General features: G+C 41.4%; 1 protein-coding gene across 1 annotated transcript; it reads left to right on the forward strand.

The window, feature by feature from the left end:
• The first annotated feature begins 316 nt into the window (after nucleotides 1–316).
• Nucleotides 317–14,779, forward strand: LOC104611181 (Mitochondrial import inner membrane translocase subunit Tim17/Tim22/Tim23 family protein). The gene is made up of 6 exons (XM_010278138.3): nucleotides 317–748; nucleotides 1,368–1,483; nucleotides 2,414–2,540; nucleotides 14,026–14,174; nucleotides 14,303–14,365; nucleotides 14,452–14,779. The coding sequence occupies exons 1-6, from the start codon at nucleotides 461–463 to the stop codon at nucleotides 14,477–14,479; spliced, it is 771 nt and encodes a 256-aa protein (XP_010276440.1). The 5' UTR covers nucleotides 317–460; the 3' UTR covers nucleotides 14,480–14,779.
• The last annotated feature ends 377 nt before the right edge of the window (nucleotides 14,780–15,156 follow it).

A 15,156-nucleotide genomic window follows, 5' to 3' on the forward strand; every position in this document is an offset into this window, starting at 1 on the left:
CACATAATAAAATTTTATAGGTAAAATTTTCATTACCAAAAAAACTGGGAAAATGATTTATATTAAGGTTGTCAAGTATGATCGATTAATAATTGTTTTGGTTGTGGTCTCGGAACTGGTCCACCCTGTCCGAAACCAAAGCCGACCTATTTAACCAGAATAGTGATCGGTGAAAAGATAACGCGACTCACAATTCTGCCTCCGAAGTCAATTTTCATATTAGTTGTACCCTTTCTGGTAATTTCGCTTGGAGGGATTTTCATTTTCCAACCCAAGAGTATGTATTAAAACCCTTTCTAAATATTTGTTATTTTGTTATCCGCGTCTCTCGCTCTTATTTAACCCGAAGAAGAAGCAGCAGCAGCAGCTGAGGAGCAACGGCGATAGTTTCTTCTCGGATTACTGATAGTAATTATAAGACCACAGCTGAAGCAGAAGAAAAAGAAGAAGAAGAAGCAGCATGGATGGGAGACAGGGAGTGGTGGAGGTGTCTAAGGGAATGCCTCCTCAGAACCCGATAGTCCAACTGCAGGCCCGATTCAGGGACTTGGAGGTTGGGTTCCGCTCTTGGCTTTCTAAACAGTCTTTGCCGGTGGAGGCCGCCGTTGTCACCGCTACCAGCGCAGTTCAAGGGGCTGCTATTGGTGCCTTCATGGGTACCCTCACCAACGATATCTCTTCTTCGTTTCCCACTCCTCCTCAAGCTCCTCTCAACCCTCAAGCCATGGCTTCCCTCAAGCAAGCCCAGGTCCCAACCCCTTCTTTCATCTGTTTATCATTTCTTTTTAGTGTTTTAATTAATTTCTTGAAAATTATCCTCCCGGTAAATACACAATGAAGGGAGTTGGAGCTCACTCTGAGACCGGGGTTTGTTTGGTCTTTGGATTGGATAACACTAGGTTTTGTTTCGATAAGAGGTGTGCCTGGTTTTTCTGTTGCTATTTTTTTGTGTCATTTTGACGAGTTTGTTTGGATTGCCAGGTCATATTCAATTTATTTACGTTGGTACAGTTCTAAATTGTTAGGTCATGGGTTTCATAATGCTAATCCTTGTGTTTGTGGGAAATTGGGTGATTATCTTCCTCGTTGATATCTAAATTTTCCAGAAATATGATAAATATGGACTGAACTTTTGACTTACGGTTGGAAGAGTGGGGAGGGGTTAAACACTCTGGATTATTTGATGCCTTTCGGTGTTCTGTTCATTCTTATTTATGCAACCCGTCTCAGGCGTAGTCTCGGCATGAATGTGTACTATCTAATTGTAATTAACTTGCACTTAACTAATTAATCACTCTTAAGAGAGGGACCTAACGATATTGTCAATTTTGACTGCTTCTGATTATAATTGCTTGCTTTTACCACAGGCTCTTTCTGGAGGCCCCTTGGTGCAAGCCCGTAACTTTGCAGTCATGACCGGTGTCAATGCCGGCATATCTTGCGTCATGAAAAGACTTAGAGGGAAAGAGGATGTTCAGACTAGGTAAGTCCAACTAAATTTTCTGGGTGATTATTCTTTTGTTTTTATTTTTAAATTTCCTACTCAATTTTCATTTGTTTGGATTTATGTTATATTTTACTACGGTTTGTAATCAATTTTTTTTTTTCTTTTGTGTTACTTTAAATTTTCAATTACAGAGATGTACTGGGACTTCAATTTTAGAACGGATAGAAGGTTGTCAAGTAATTTGTATTGTACTTTGTACCACTAGTAACACATTATATATAATGAGCTTGCAGCCCAAGAATATGCCTACTGGATCCATTCATAAGGAGGAAAAATTCATATTGGTTAGGCAACAAGAGAAAAACCTGGCCGGAAATTTAATCATCAAATGTAATTCCACTGAAGACGTTCTTGGATCTTGTTCATTGACAGAATAGAACAAAATTCTAGTATTGTTTTCTAAAAGAAATTTAGTATTGGTGGGCAAAGAGAGTGAGAAGCAAATGAGTACCATCTTATATGCATCTTGACCAACATTTTGGTCAAGATGAGAGAGGAAGAGGGCAATATATTGGACGACCAGCAATCTTCAGCTAGACAGCTACTATACAAGCAAAATCTGAAATTATCGTTTACTTAATTTAGTGTGGAAGCAGTCCTGATGACAGAGATATACTTGGAAGGATGTCACTGTAAAAACCCTAATATATGAAATATTGTAGAACAAAATCGTCCAGTTCTGTGTATAAGTTGTTTATAATTTGAATGTTAATGCAGAAGTAAAGTTTTCCTACAAAGGAATACAAGATGCAAAGTTCAATTGGATGGTGGTTGGTGTTGTAGCCATCCAGCACTGGGTTTGATCCCAAATTAACTCCTCAAAATTATTTGGTTGGTTTATTATATTCTCTGTTATCAATTCATGAATTTAAATTACAAGGTGAGTGCTAAGGATTCTTCTTGCAGCATGGTGGCTGCTTTTGGTTCTGGAGCCATGTTTTCACTGGTCAGCGGCATGGGGGGCCCAAATCAGGCAGCAAATGCAATCACATCGGGGGTTTTCTTTGCACTTGTTCAAGGTGGTCTTTTCAAGGTAATGTATTAATGGAAGGAATGTGTAACTTCTGAAACATATTCTTTTACTTCCCTTTTATATAATTGTCAGAAAAAGATTGGCATTTGTTTGCATTTAAGTTTCATTTCTATATCCATCCCTTATTGTGAAGCAATCTGTTAGTGCTGACAGAATCTAACATTGCTGAAATTCTTAAACTCTTCTTTTCTTCATATCATTGATTAATGTTATCCTTGTTCTAAGAAATTGAAATCCTTAAGATAAAAACTTAACTCTTAATCATTTGCTGGTTATATTTACATTTTTATAAATTGTTGGTCTTGTCCAATCATGTGATGGTAGATTCAACTAGGTCTGTCAACAAGTTCCGAAAGTCTGATGCTCAATTTGACATCCGATCTGGTTAAAATTTGAGTCTGATTAAATATTATTATTTTATATACAATCATATAACGTATATAACTAATAAATTGAATATTTTATATTTATATTTTTTTTGAAAAAAAGGTTAACTTTATTCGATAAAAAGAGTAGACACTCAAAAAGTTACATAAGCAGAAAACTATCACTAAATAAGTAATCCCTGTAAGCGCCAGATTTAGCTAGTCTGTCAGCTTCAGAGTTTAGCTCCCTCGGAATCCAGACCACGTGAGCACTCAAGGAGGAGAGGATGTCTCTCGCTTCAGCCAGGTAGTGAGCTAAGGCCCAACGACACTGTCAGGATTAGAAACCAATTGATGGTGTTGGCTGAATCTCCTTTAATGGTAAGGTTTAATAAACCCATGTCTTCTGCAATCCTGATGCCGGTTAAAACTGCCATGACTTCGGCCTTTGTTGAGGAGGCTGCACCTGGGTTTCTAAAAGCACTCCATCAAAGTACAAGGTCGTCTCCCCTTCCTCCTCAGATCTGAAACTGCAGGAAGTGTTGAGGTGTATGTGATTAGAGTGAAGAAAATTTATGGCGTTTCTTTGGAGGTCATCAAATATGTCACCTCTGAAATAAATTGAGCTGGAAGTCCACAGGAAGCATCTGTAACAGATTAGAGAAATCAGCTCCTCATAGATTTTTGTTCTGTTGGTAAACACCCGGTTGTTTCTCTCTTCCCAAATGCTCCAGAAAATAGCATGTGCAACAGATTGCCATAAAGTTATCCCTCTTTTGCTTAATCCTCTTCCTGACCATTGCCCTAAGCATTCAACCACATTTTCTGGGAAAACCCAACCGTTTTCAAATAATATTAGAAAAACGTTCCAAAATTTTCTAGTTTCCTCACAGTGAATCAGGATGTGGTTGGTAGATTCCCCGGCTTTAAGGCAGAAACAACAGACATGAGGAGATAGATAAGACCTTCCATGGTTCTTTTTCTGAAGATCATAAGCGTTGATTTTTCTTTAAGCTGGCCTCCCACACAAAAAAACAGACCCTGGAAGGGATATGAGCACACCAAATTCTCTTGTAGGGGTACTGACCAGTAGTTTGTTCTTCCCTAACTAAAGCCTTGAAGCAAGATTTGGTTGAAAACTTACCAGAAGGGTGAAGGGTCCACACACAAAGGTCAGGGGAATTTTGGGAGAGGTATACCTCTCTCAGGGTGTGCAAGAAGCTAGTAATTTCACTAAGTTCCAGGTCCCTTAGTGGTCTCCTAAGAGTTAGATTCCAATTGAAAGGGGGGGGGGTAAAACCTGGGATATGGAAGCTTCTTGATTTAAGGTAAGGCTGAATAGGCGAGGGAAGGAGTTGGCTAAGGTAAGGCCTGGGAAGGATATGGAAGCCATTGAGGGGGTAAAACCTGGGATATTTATCTTAACCCCACCATAAGATATATATTTTTCTAAAAACTTGTTATTTTTTTTTCTTCATTTTAGGCATAATAAGTTGGACTTGGATTAAATCTGAAACCTCCTAGTTCAACTTGATTACAGCTCTATATCCAATTATCGTAAGGGACTCTGAAGTGGCACCGAGTTCCATATCTATCCCCCCTCCCTATCTCTGTTTGTTTGTGTGAATGATAACAGAGCTGGTGTTTCTCCAAGTCATTTGTAAAATCAAAGGGAGAGTGGTTGGTCCTCAATCCAGTTGGTTGCTAATCTGTGCAGTAACATTTTTGGGGCTTCATGGGTTGAAGCCCATGTGTTCCGATGTACAGACGTACAATATTTTATGAGAACTCTTTTGATATTTATGATTCAATGAAGAACAAATTCATCTAGTGCTTGCAATGGGCATTGACATTTATTATGGGAGAGGAAAGGAGTTATGCACTTTCTCTCTTATATGCCAAACCACAAGATTACCTACTTATTCATGTTTTCCATAATCAACAGAATGTACTTACATTCATCGGCAAGAAAAACCTTGCTATCCAAATAAAATTACAATCATCTAATAGCTGGCCATACATGTAAAAGTTTCTGTCTACAATTTTATAAGCACTCCCAGGTCCAGGAATTCCCAATGAAGACTCTGTCTTGTCACCGCAATTTTTTCTATATTGTTCATAGCCAGGCAATTGGCAATCCTTTGAACCCATCTGAATGAGCAGTTCAGGATTCTTCCTATTTCTTTTGCTTCTTTAACAAGAAACTGGAAAATCCAAGGGATCTCTTCTGTACACAACCAATGGATGACAACTTGGCAATCCCCCTTTATGATCAGATTTCTCCAATTATTTATAGCTGCTAACTTTAGTCCTTGAATTACAGTCAAAAGTTCAGTCCTCAATGAGTTAGCATATCCTACTGCCTCTGTCATCTCATGCCCCTCCTTTTCCATATGCATCCAGGTTGCCTTGGCTGCACCTATTAAAATTTAATTTTATTCTGCCCGTTTCAGGGAGGAAGCCTCCATTTCACTAATCTGTGTTCAATGCATACTTAAATGTGCCATCTATAAAAAAAATTGCATACTTAAATGTGCCTTGTCCCGAAATTAAACTAGAATTAACCAATGGATAAGCTCGGTGATACTTGATTGAATTGTTTTTTATCAAGTAGGTGGGTATGGCCTTCTTTCCTGTTTTTATGCACCTGAGAAAGAGTCACTCTTTAACGTTGTTTGTAAATGTTTTGATAGAGATACCAATGGTACTAGAGAGTAGAAAGTTTTTTATTTCCTTTTGTCTTTTTTATTGGAACAGTGGTACTTGAAGTTGCCCTTTTTTCCTGAAATTTCTGAGGCACTAATCTGGACACTTATTCTTACTTGATTAAACATAACAGGCACATGGACTAGACAATAGGGATTGAAAACAAGGTAACTGTTCTAACTAGAAAAGCAAGTAAGGCTAACAAAATTGAAGGGTAAAGAGAGGACAGCAGTGCATTTACCTTCTGTATAGCTTGCTTGTATTGATTGGTCTCTCTCTCTCATACACACACACACACACCCACACACACACATCTATTTTCATCATATTGTTATTGGTGTTTGGTTAGTACTGTAGGAAAAAAGTGGGAGGATTATCGTAATCTGCAAAGCATTGTCCTAAATTCTTCATGTGATGCAAGTGAATCTAGGAAACCTGATCAGTGATCGATAGCTTAGATTGCTTAAAATAGAATTATCCAAAGAGAATCTCTCTTATGTTTTCTAATGCTAACCTGTTTGTGCTTGGATCGCACATAATAAGATGCAATGCTTCAAGGGATCCCAGGACCTCGAAATACATAAAAAACATATGTAGTATAGTTGGGGTAGAATATCTTGTTGTTGTTTTCATTAACCAAATATCTAGTTACACCCAAACTCCACAACCCTACAAAGCAAGGTTCAAAATATCAATACGCTCGATACACCGGTAGAGGCATAATGGACAGTGTTGATAGCTTTTTTTTTATTTTTTTATTTTTTTTTTAAATCTGGTTCAGAGGGGCTGGTTTGAGGTCTGTCCACCCCCCGAACCAGTTGAAACCCCTATACACCCTCTGTAGGGGTGTATTGGGAAGCTCCCAATATGGCCCGATATGTGTTGATATTTTGAACCTTGCTACAAAGTAGCAACCAATTAGTAACTGACTCTAAGAGACCCATATCCCAATAAACCCATTGTCCCTTACACTTCTAACTTAGCAAAACTGCACCTAACCAACTAGACGGGCCCACCTACCTGCCCAAATTATTTGATACTTCTAAATTTGGAGACCCATAAGCTGTAACATTCCTTCCCCCATAAGATGAACCTTGCCTTCAAGGCTAATGTACATAGATGTAACAACCATGGGTAGAGGACAATTAGATGTGGGCTCATATATTTCACAGCTCCATTGATTTTTCTCTTCATCTTGGATTTCCTAGGCTTGTGGCTTGGATCTTCAGGCTGTGAAACTTCTTTATTTTAGCCTTTAAATCTTCCTCCTCATCAGTTCATCATCCTTAATAGGCTTCATGCTAGGCTTGCAGTTTGGATTCTTGGGCTTTGAATCTTCTTCTTCCTTCCCTTTAATCAGCCTATTTTCCTCCATGATTAGCTCATCTTTCTCTACAATTGGCGGCCCTGTTGGCATTGTCTGATTAGTTTGGTTGGACCTGCATTCTTAGATTTGATGGATGGACCTACTTGTAGAAAGATGACCCATCTTTTCAGCTAGAAGATCAAAATGTGCCTTCATATGTGAGTGAGAATACCCTCTGCATTTCCTTCATCATTTGCTCTTGTTTGATCCTCAAGGAGTCCATTGCAACTTCAAGCCGTATAATGCCCTGCTCAATTTTTTTTTTGGTGGACGAGAAAAATGAATGGTGGTGAGGTGGAATCCAGAGATGGAGGAGAAAGATATGGAAGATGGTGGTCAGTTTTGCATTTGATCGGATGCAAAGATGGGTTATCACTTATCAACAACAAGCCAAGAATGCAGGCTCTACTACCATTTGTTATGCGCCTGGATTGCATGCAACAAGATTGGATGCTTCAAGGGGTCCCAGGACCTCCAAATATATAAAAAAAGTATGTAGTTGGGATAGAAAATCTCATTGTTGTTTTCAATTAATCAAACGGGTTTTAATTAAATGGCTAGTTACATCCAAACTCCACAATTACACAACCCTACAAAGTAGCAACCAATTTATTACCGACTCTAAGAGATCCTTGTCCCAATAAACCTGTCTTTCTTACCGGAAAGAACATGTGTCATACACTTCAAACTTAGCATTAATTAACTGCACACTAGCCAACAGACTTTGTGACCAACTAGATGGGCCCACCTGCCTGCTCAAATTATTGGACTCTTCTATAGTTGGAGACCTGTAACATTACTGTTAGCCTAATAAGGAAATGGAAGGAAGTGGGACAATTGGATACTCATAAAGAAACTATCAAGATGGATAGGAAACCTCCAGAACTAAATAAATTGAAGCTGAACTTTGATGGTAGCTCTTTTGGAAACCCAGGGAGGGCAGGTATAGGGGGAGTCTTTAGAAGTCATGATGGAGAAGTTGTGGATTTGTTCTCAGGACCAATTGGGTATGGAGACTCAGTTCAGGCAGAAATTCTGTTGCTCTTATAAGGCTTGAAATTAGCAGTACAATTAGAAGCTAGACAGCTGGAAGTATAAGGGGACTCACTATTGGTCATCTCTTGGGCTAAGAAAGTTAACTCAGCACCTTGGAAATATAGATTCACATTCAGGGAGATTGGCTGTCTTGTAAAGAGTCTCAACTCTAAATTTGGTTGGGTTAAAAGGACAGTAAATGGATTGGCAAGTGCTCTAGAAAAACACGGAGTTGACAGGTCTACTTTATTTTGGGAAAATTTGTAGCTGATTGTAGCAAAACAGAGAGATGATGGTCCTTATAATCTGGGGCAAATTGCATACTGTTATACTCTAGACTACAGAGTAGCTAGCACTTGTAATCTTTTTCTAAATTAATAAATTAAGTTTCTTTGCTGATAAAAAAATGATGGATGGGGAACCTATAAGTTGGGTGATAATATTGGTGGGTTAATATCTAAATTAGTTGCATCAACAGCTGTTGAAAGAGAATCTCTTTTGGTTGAGGGTGAACTTGTCGATACTTAGGTTAATGGTTTAGCATAGCTTGCAAAGAGAATATATCGTCTAGCTTGTCCTTTAATGCAATTTTTTCAGATGCTCAGTAGTAGAAAAAAAGGAAGAAGAGGAGAAAAAAGGGGATAAGAGTAGCGTAATACCACTCTATGGAATCTGCTTTTTACTGACCAAGAATGAAGGTTATAAAACTTAACCTTTTGCCACCAAAGATTTTGTTAGGGACCTGCCTAACTTAGGGTTCCTTCGAGGGAACCAGCGTCTAGAATGTAGAGAGTTATATTCAGTTACAGTGAACAGCTAAGAAACAACTACCCAACAACCTTGCTGATGTGGCTCTTGCTGACCTAGTTGTCACTTGTATACTCGACTGACTGGTGGTATACTTCCATACATAGTGGACTGAGCTTGAAGCCTTGAGTGCTTGGAAATCCATGGTTAGGTAGGCCCAATGACACAGTACAACCCCAAGTTTCTATAGCCACTAGATTTTGATGATGCACATTTCGGCAGCTCCCGATTGGCAGGTGACTCGGATGCTTGGCTAAATAATCCCTACCTGGAATGTGGCTTGGATGCCTAGCTGAATGGTTCCTACCTGGAAGGTGGCTTGGACACCTAGCTGAATGGTGACGAGTTGGAGAGGTGGCTCTGATGCCTAGTTGAATGGTGACGAGCTGGAGAGGTGGCTCTAATGCCTAGCTAAATGGTGACGAGCTGGAGAGGTGGCTCTGATGTCTAGCTAAATGGTGACGAGCTGGAGAGGTGGCTCTGATGTCTAGCTGAATGGTGACGAGCTGGAGAAGTGGCTCTGATGTCTAGCTGAGTGGTGACGAGGTGGAGAGGTGGTTTTGATGCCTAGCTAAATGGTGACGAGCAGGAGAGGTGGCTCTGATGCGACCTGCAAGGAAACAGTGTCAGAGTGCCCAGGTTGCTTTACCCGGGGTGGGCACTCTGATGCTTAAGTTAGCGAATAAGAGATTTTAAGATAGCTAAATGTGAGAGAGCTAGAGAGCTGCGATAACTAAATTGCGCATCTACCTGGGTCTCAGGGGCTGATGCCCTTATATAGTTGGGCTGTCATGGGTATTGCGAAACTCTCTCGGAATCCTCGGCCCACGACGTAGGGGTCTGTTCCGCTTTGGAAGGAGGATAACGTGCCAATTAATAAGGCTTACCGTTTCCCTCCGATTCGGGCGGGATGAGGATAAGGCCTACGGTTACGCGGCGTGATCCCGAAAGGTTCAGAGACAACTGGCAAGCTTCTAGAGAGGTAGGTCACCAGGTCGGCGACAGAGGCAGATCGCCAGGTCGCCAGATCGACAGCAGAAGTAGGTCGCCAGGTTGCCAGTTGGGAGAGGTGATGCTGGGATGTAGTCCAGCTGTTCTGATATGCCATGTGTCATGATGTCAATGGAGGGCCAAATCTGCCCTCATCAATTGCCCCCCACTCCCGAGCTGAGATCAGCTCAGCGAAGGGAGTAGATTCGTGCTTCGTCGTTGGTCCTTTGGCCTGTTACCAACATATTTCGAGGTCAGCTTAGGGGTCCTTGATGCCGAAAGCGATTTGGCTTCCCCTTGCGATATGTGCGTCGATGTTGGAATTTAAATAGCGGCTTGGTGTCATGGTTGCACTATGTCAGTCCTCTAAGGTGCTGTTCATCTACTCCTACAATAAGCCACAAGGAGCTCAACCAGCGGGGACAACTTTACTAACTGCAGGTTGCCAGCTCACATGGGAACCTTGAAAGGCTCAACCCGCAAGGGCGATTGCAGTCCGTTGGCTGCCGACTCCACGGGAGCCACGAGGGGCTCGACCTGTAGGGGGACCTCGCGAACAGGGCTGACAAGGCTCGTTTGGGCTGATTACGTGTGTTGCTAGGTCGGCAGAGGTAGGTCACCATCTCGGCGGCAGAGGCAAATCGCTTGGTCGGTGGAAGTGGGTTGCTAGGCCGACGGAAGCAGGTCGCTAGTTAGGAGGCAGGTCTCCAGGTCATCGGAATTTTGACAGTCTAGTTTTGCTCTTAGCACCTCGGCCTATAGACACCTCGTCACCTCGGCAGGACTGACCTGTGAGGGCGGCTCCACAACCTGTTGGCCATCAACTCCCACGTAAAGCATGGAGCACTCGATTTGTAGTGCGACCTCACAGTTTGTTGGCTATCAACTCCCACGGGAACCACGGAGGGCTCGACCTGTGGGGTGGCCTCACATTCTGTTGGCCGTCAACTCTTGTAGAGAGCACGTAGAGCTCGACATATGAGGGTGGCCTCACAGTTAGGGAGATTCTATCCGGGCAAGATTGCGAGAACTCGTTTAGGCTAATCATTTTGCTTTTGCCCCCCCTAGGGGGTTCTTTCGATCAAGCACTGTTGTTGTTGCTTGAAGATGTTATTACTTGAGGCTCAGAGAATCGGGTGAGAACATAGCCTTTTGTAGCGTTTCCCATAGACGACGCCAATTGATGATGCACATTTCGGCAGCTTCCGGCTGGCAGGTGACTCGGATGCCTGGTTGAATAATCCCTACTTGGAATGTGGCTTGGATGCCTAGCTGAATGGTTCCTACTTGGAAGGTGGCTTGGACGCCTAGCTGAATGCTGACGAGCTGGAGAGGTGGCTCTAATGCCTAGCTGAATGCTAACGAGCTGGAGAGGTGGCTCTAATGCCTAACTAAATGGTGACGAGTTGGAGAGGTGGCTCTGATGTCTAGCTAAATGGTGACGAGTTGGAGAGGTGGCTCTGATGCCTAATTGAGTGGTGACGAGCTGGAGAGGTGGCTCTGATGCCTAGTTAAATGGTGACGAGCTGGAGAGGTGGCTCTGATGCCTAGATGAATGGTGACGAGCTGGAGAAGTGTCTCTGATGTCTAGCTGAATGGTGACGAGCTGGAGAGGTGGCTCTGATGCCTAGCTAAATGGTGACGAGCTGGAGAGGTGGCTCTGATGCGACCTGCAAGGAAGTAGTGTCAGAGTGCTTGGGTTGCTTTGCCCGGGGTGGGCACTCCGATGCTTAAGTTAGCGAATCAGAGATTTTAAGATAACTAAATGTGAGAGAGCTGGAGAGCTGCGAGAACTAAATTGCGCATCTACCTGGGTCTCAGGGGCTGACGTCCTTATTGGGCTGCCATGGGTATTGCGAAACTCTCGCGGAATCCTCGGCCCACAACGTAGGGGTCCGTTCCGCTTTGGAAGGAGGATAACGCGCTAGTTAATAAGGCTTACCGTTTCCCTCCGATTCGAGCGGGATGAGGATAAGGCCTACGGTTACGCGGCGTGATCCCGAAAGGTTCGGAGACAACAAGCTTCTAGAAAGGTAGGTCGCCAGGTCGGTGGCAGAGGCAGGTCACCAGCTGGGACCCCATTTTGGCTAAGGCAAGTTGTTGCCTAGGTGATGCTGGGATGTAGTCCAGCTGTTCTGATATGCCATGTGTCATGATGTTAGTGGAGGGCCAAATCTGCTCTCATCAGATTCCAAGAACCACATCTGCCCCATTGAAGTCCTGGGGATATAAGTCCACCACAAATGGTGGGTTTGGATTTCCAACAATACTTCAGTGCCAATGCCATCACACTTGGGGTTGCTCCCATTAGCAACATGAACGGTGAACTGGTAAACCAAGCTGCTTAGCTAGAAAACATGTAATGAAATTAAGTGTGTTGTCACTGCTAGACAAGTAAGCGCTTGTAACATTATTTCTGGAGTTTCACCATTAAACTGACCCCACTCTTGATCTGGCAGAGTCCCCTCTAAATCATCACCCTTGGGGCCATCTGTCTGCAGCAATAATACTTGGTGGGTCTTGCAATGGTGGCCTGGCTCAAATCTTTCCTCACAGTTATAACAGAGACCTTTCTCTTCTCAGGCTTGCATTTCAGCCCAAGAAAGTTGCTTAAAAGGAAAAATTGGTCCTGGCTCAGGATAAATCAGAAATTCAAGCTTGGTGCTCTTATGACCAAGAGCCACTGCAGCAACTGCTTCTATGGCTGACTCCTTCCTGATCACCTTCTCTGGTTGCACCCTGAGGCATGTGAGGAAATTGATCCAGACGGAGTGCCATTGCCATTAGGGTTTCTTTGGTTTCACAGATGTCCTGTCACAGGATGGAGCTCCACCTCCAAGGCTCCAACTAGTCAACTCTACTTCCACCAGTGTCATTCTCGACTGCTCTGATACCAAAAATGTTAGGAACCTACCTAACTTCGGGTTCTTTCGACCAGCTTCTAGAAATGTAATTCCTTTGTTCCTTCATCCATTCATACAACTATTTATAGTTTTATACCCCATACAACCATAACAACCTTGATGTTAAATTCGGTTACAGTGAACAGCTGGGGAATAACTACCTATGTGGCTACTGCTTGTATGCCCAACCACAGGTCTGGACTCCCTTAGCTTCCCTGTGCTAACAGATTTTCTGTGCAACTCAACCTAGTTGGGTTGTTTGTTGGGCTAAGGGAGAACCAGGCCCAATCTTTGCAGTTGTACTACTGCTTGAGACCCAACCTAACCTGAGGAAAAGTTTGAGCTAGACAGCCTGAGGTAAACCAACCTAATCCCTAAAATGACTTGACTCATGCGAATGTTTTCTAGTGTCAAACATGTTCAACTTAAAAAAGTTGCATCGCATTTAAGGAACACCCTTAAAGCAGGGTGTGTGTGCAACTGCAGGCGTATGTGTTTAATTGATCACTAGCAAATTTTGTTTGGGATCTGCAGTTATACATGCATATTTTGTTTGTGATCTGCAATCGGTGGATCTTGAAACATTTAGACTAGTTTTTTATTTGATTTAGGAAACTAAATTAGGTTCCGTTTATGATTAAACTATGGATTTTATCTAGAAGAGTGGGAACCAGATCATTCTAACTATTTTGTTTAGGATGTAATATCTACATGATAAGTCTTGAAGCATTTTGGCTAGGTTTTTATATGATTTAAGTATCCTAAATTAGATTTCATTTGTGATTAAATAAGTGTTAGTAGCCTTTGGGATGGGTTTTACACTTGAGCTAGGAAATTAAATTAGATTTTATTTGTAATTGAAGGATTCAAACTAAAGTTTTAACTTGAGTTAGAAAACAACATAGATTTAGAGATATAATGGGACCGATGTTACACTAGATATATTCTATTTAGAACTAAAATTTATTTAGCCTTTGTTTTTCTGATTGGGGAAGCCTAGCCATATGTTTGAAAGAGAAATCATCCTCCTAGATATTGCACCCCTATGATTCCTGTCATCTGTAGTGTTTTTCCATCTCCCACCTCTTTAAAAACTGGTACTCTACCCTTTAGCTCTAACTTGTATTTGTGGATAAGTTTGATTAACTGTATATTCAAGAAAATAGGTCATTAGATCTCCACATTACTTGCGTTACATGTGGAGAGCTTAACTTGTTTTATGATACTAATGATTTTCTCTTCTGGTGTCACCTAAGCTAACTGAGAATTCCAAGAAACTATCCATGCTGAAAGAAATTGTTGGGTTTCTGCAGCTAGGGCAGAAGTTCTCCCAGCCACCAGCTGAAGATGCATTCTATAACAAGACAAGATCCATGCTCATAACTCTTGGCCTTCAGAGTTATGAGAAGAATTTCAAGAAAGGATTGTTGACAGACAGCACATTACCTTTGCTTACAGATAGGCAAGTAGTTGAAGATTTTCTTTGAGTGTATATCCTATCAGCTCCTTTCAGCAGTCATTGATAGTTTATATTTCAAACTATAAAGAGAAAAAGATAAGATTGTTCTAAGAGGTCTTTATCTGTTTCAGTGCTCTCAGAGATGTGAAAATCCCTCCTGGTCCAAGGCTTCTCATTCTCGATCACATCCACAGGTTTGAGCCAACTCCATGCACTAATTTTCCCCCAAGTTATCTTTTTTGCATCTTACCCTCATTGAGTCGTGATTTCACTATTTCAGGGATCCTGAGCTGAAAGAGAGGCGATGAGACTGTAGTTTGCTTCTTGCATTACATGAGTTAGTTCCTATTAAACAACTTATATGTTTCGTAGAGAGATCCTGTGAGCTTTTATTTAGTTCATTCTGCAAATTGATGGCCACTGTGATGGCCACAGTTTGATTCATTTTTAAGCCTGTTATAGCTTCAAAGTTTATTTATCAAAGGATATTGTTATTTTTTTTTGATAGATATTACAGGGTATTGTTATTTACAATTACCATAAACGATTCTGGTTGTCTACTGGAGTTCTAGTTTTGTTGCAGTTGTAACTTGTCATTTCACATGGAACTGGTAGTCATTAGTATTTGTTTAGGGGGTGTTCTCCAACATGAATGCTTTTGTTTTCATTTGTTTCCAAAATCGCTACATCATTAAAAGAATTGAAACATGTTCTTGAACTATGGTTGAGAAGCAAAAAATATATAAAAAGTGAGTTTTATTTCAAGAAACAATCCCAAGCTAGGGGGTGTTCTCCAACATGAATGCTTTTGTTTTCATTTGTTTCTAAAATTGCCACATCATCAAAAGAACTGAATCATGTTCTTGAACTATGTTTGAGAAGCAAAAAAAAGTGTGCTTTGTTTCAAGAAACAATCCCTTGTTAGGTGTTCTCCAACATGAATGTTTTTGTGTTCATTTGTTTCTAAAATTGCCACATCATCAAA

This window comes from Nelumbo nucifera, chromosome 2 (assembly GCF_055504915.1).
Source record: "Nelumbo nucifera cultivar China Antique chromosome 2, China Antique-T2T, whole genome shotgun sequence".
NCBI lineage: Eukaryota > Viridiplantae > Streptophyta > Magnoliopsida > Proteales > Nelumbonaceae > Nelumbo > Nelumbo nucifera.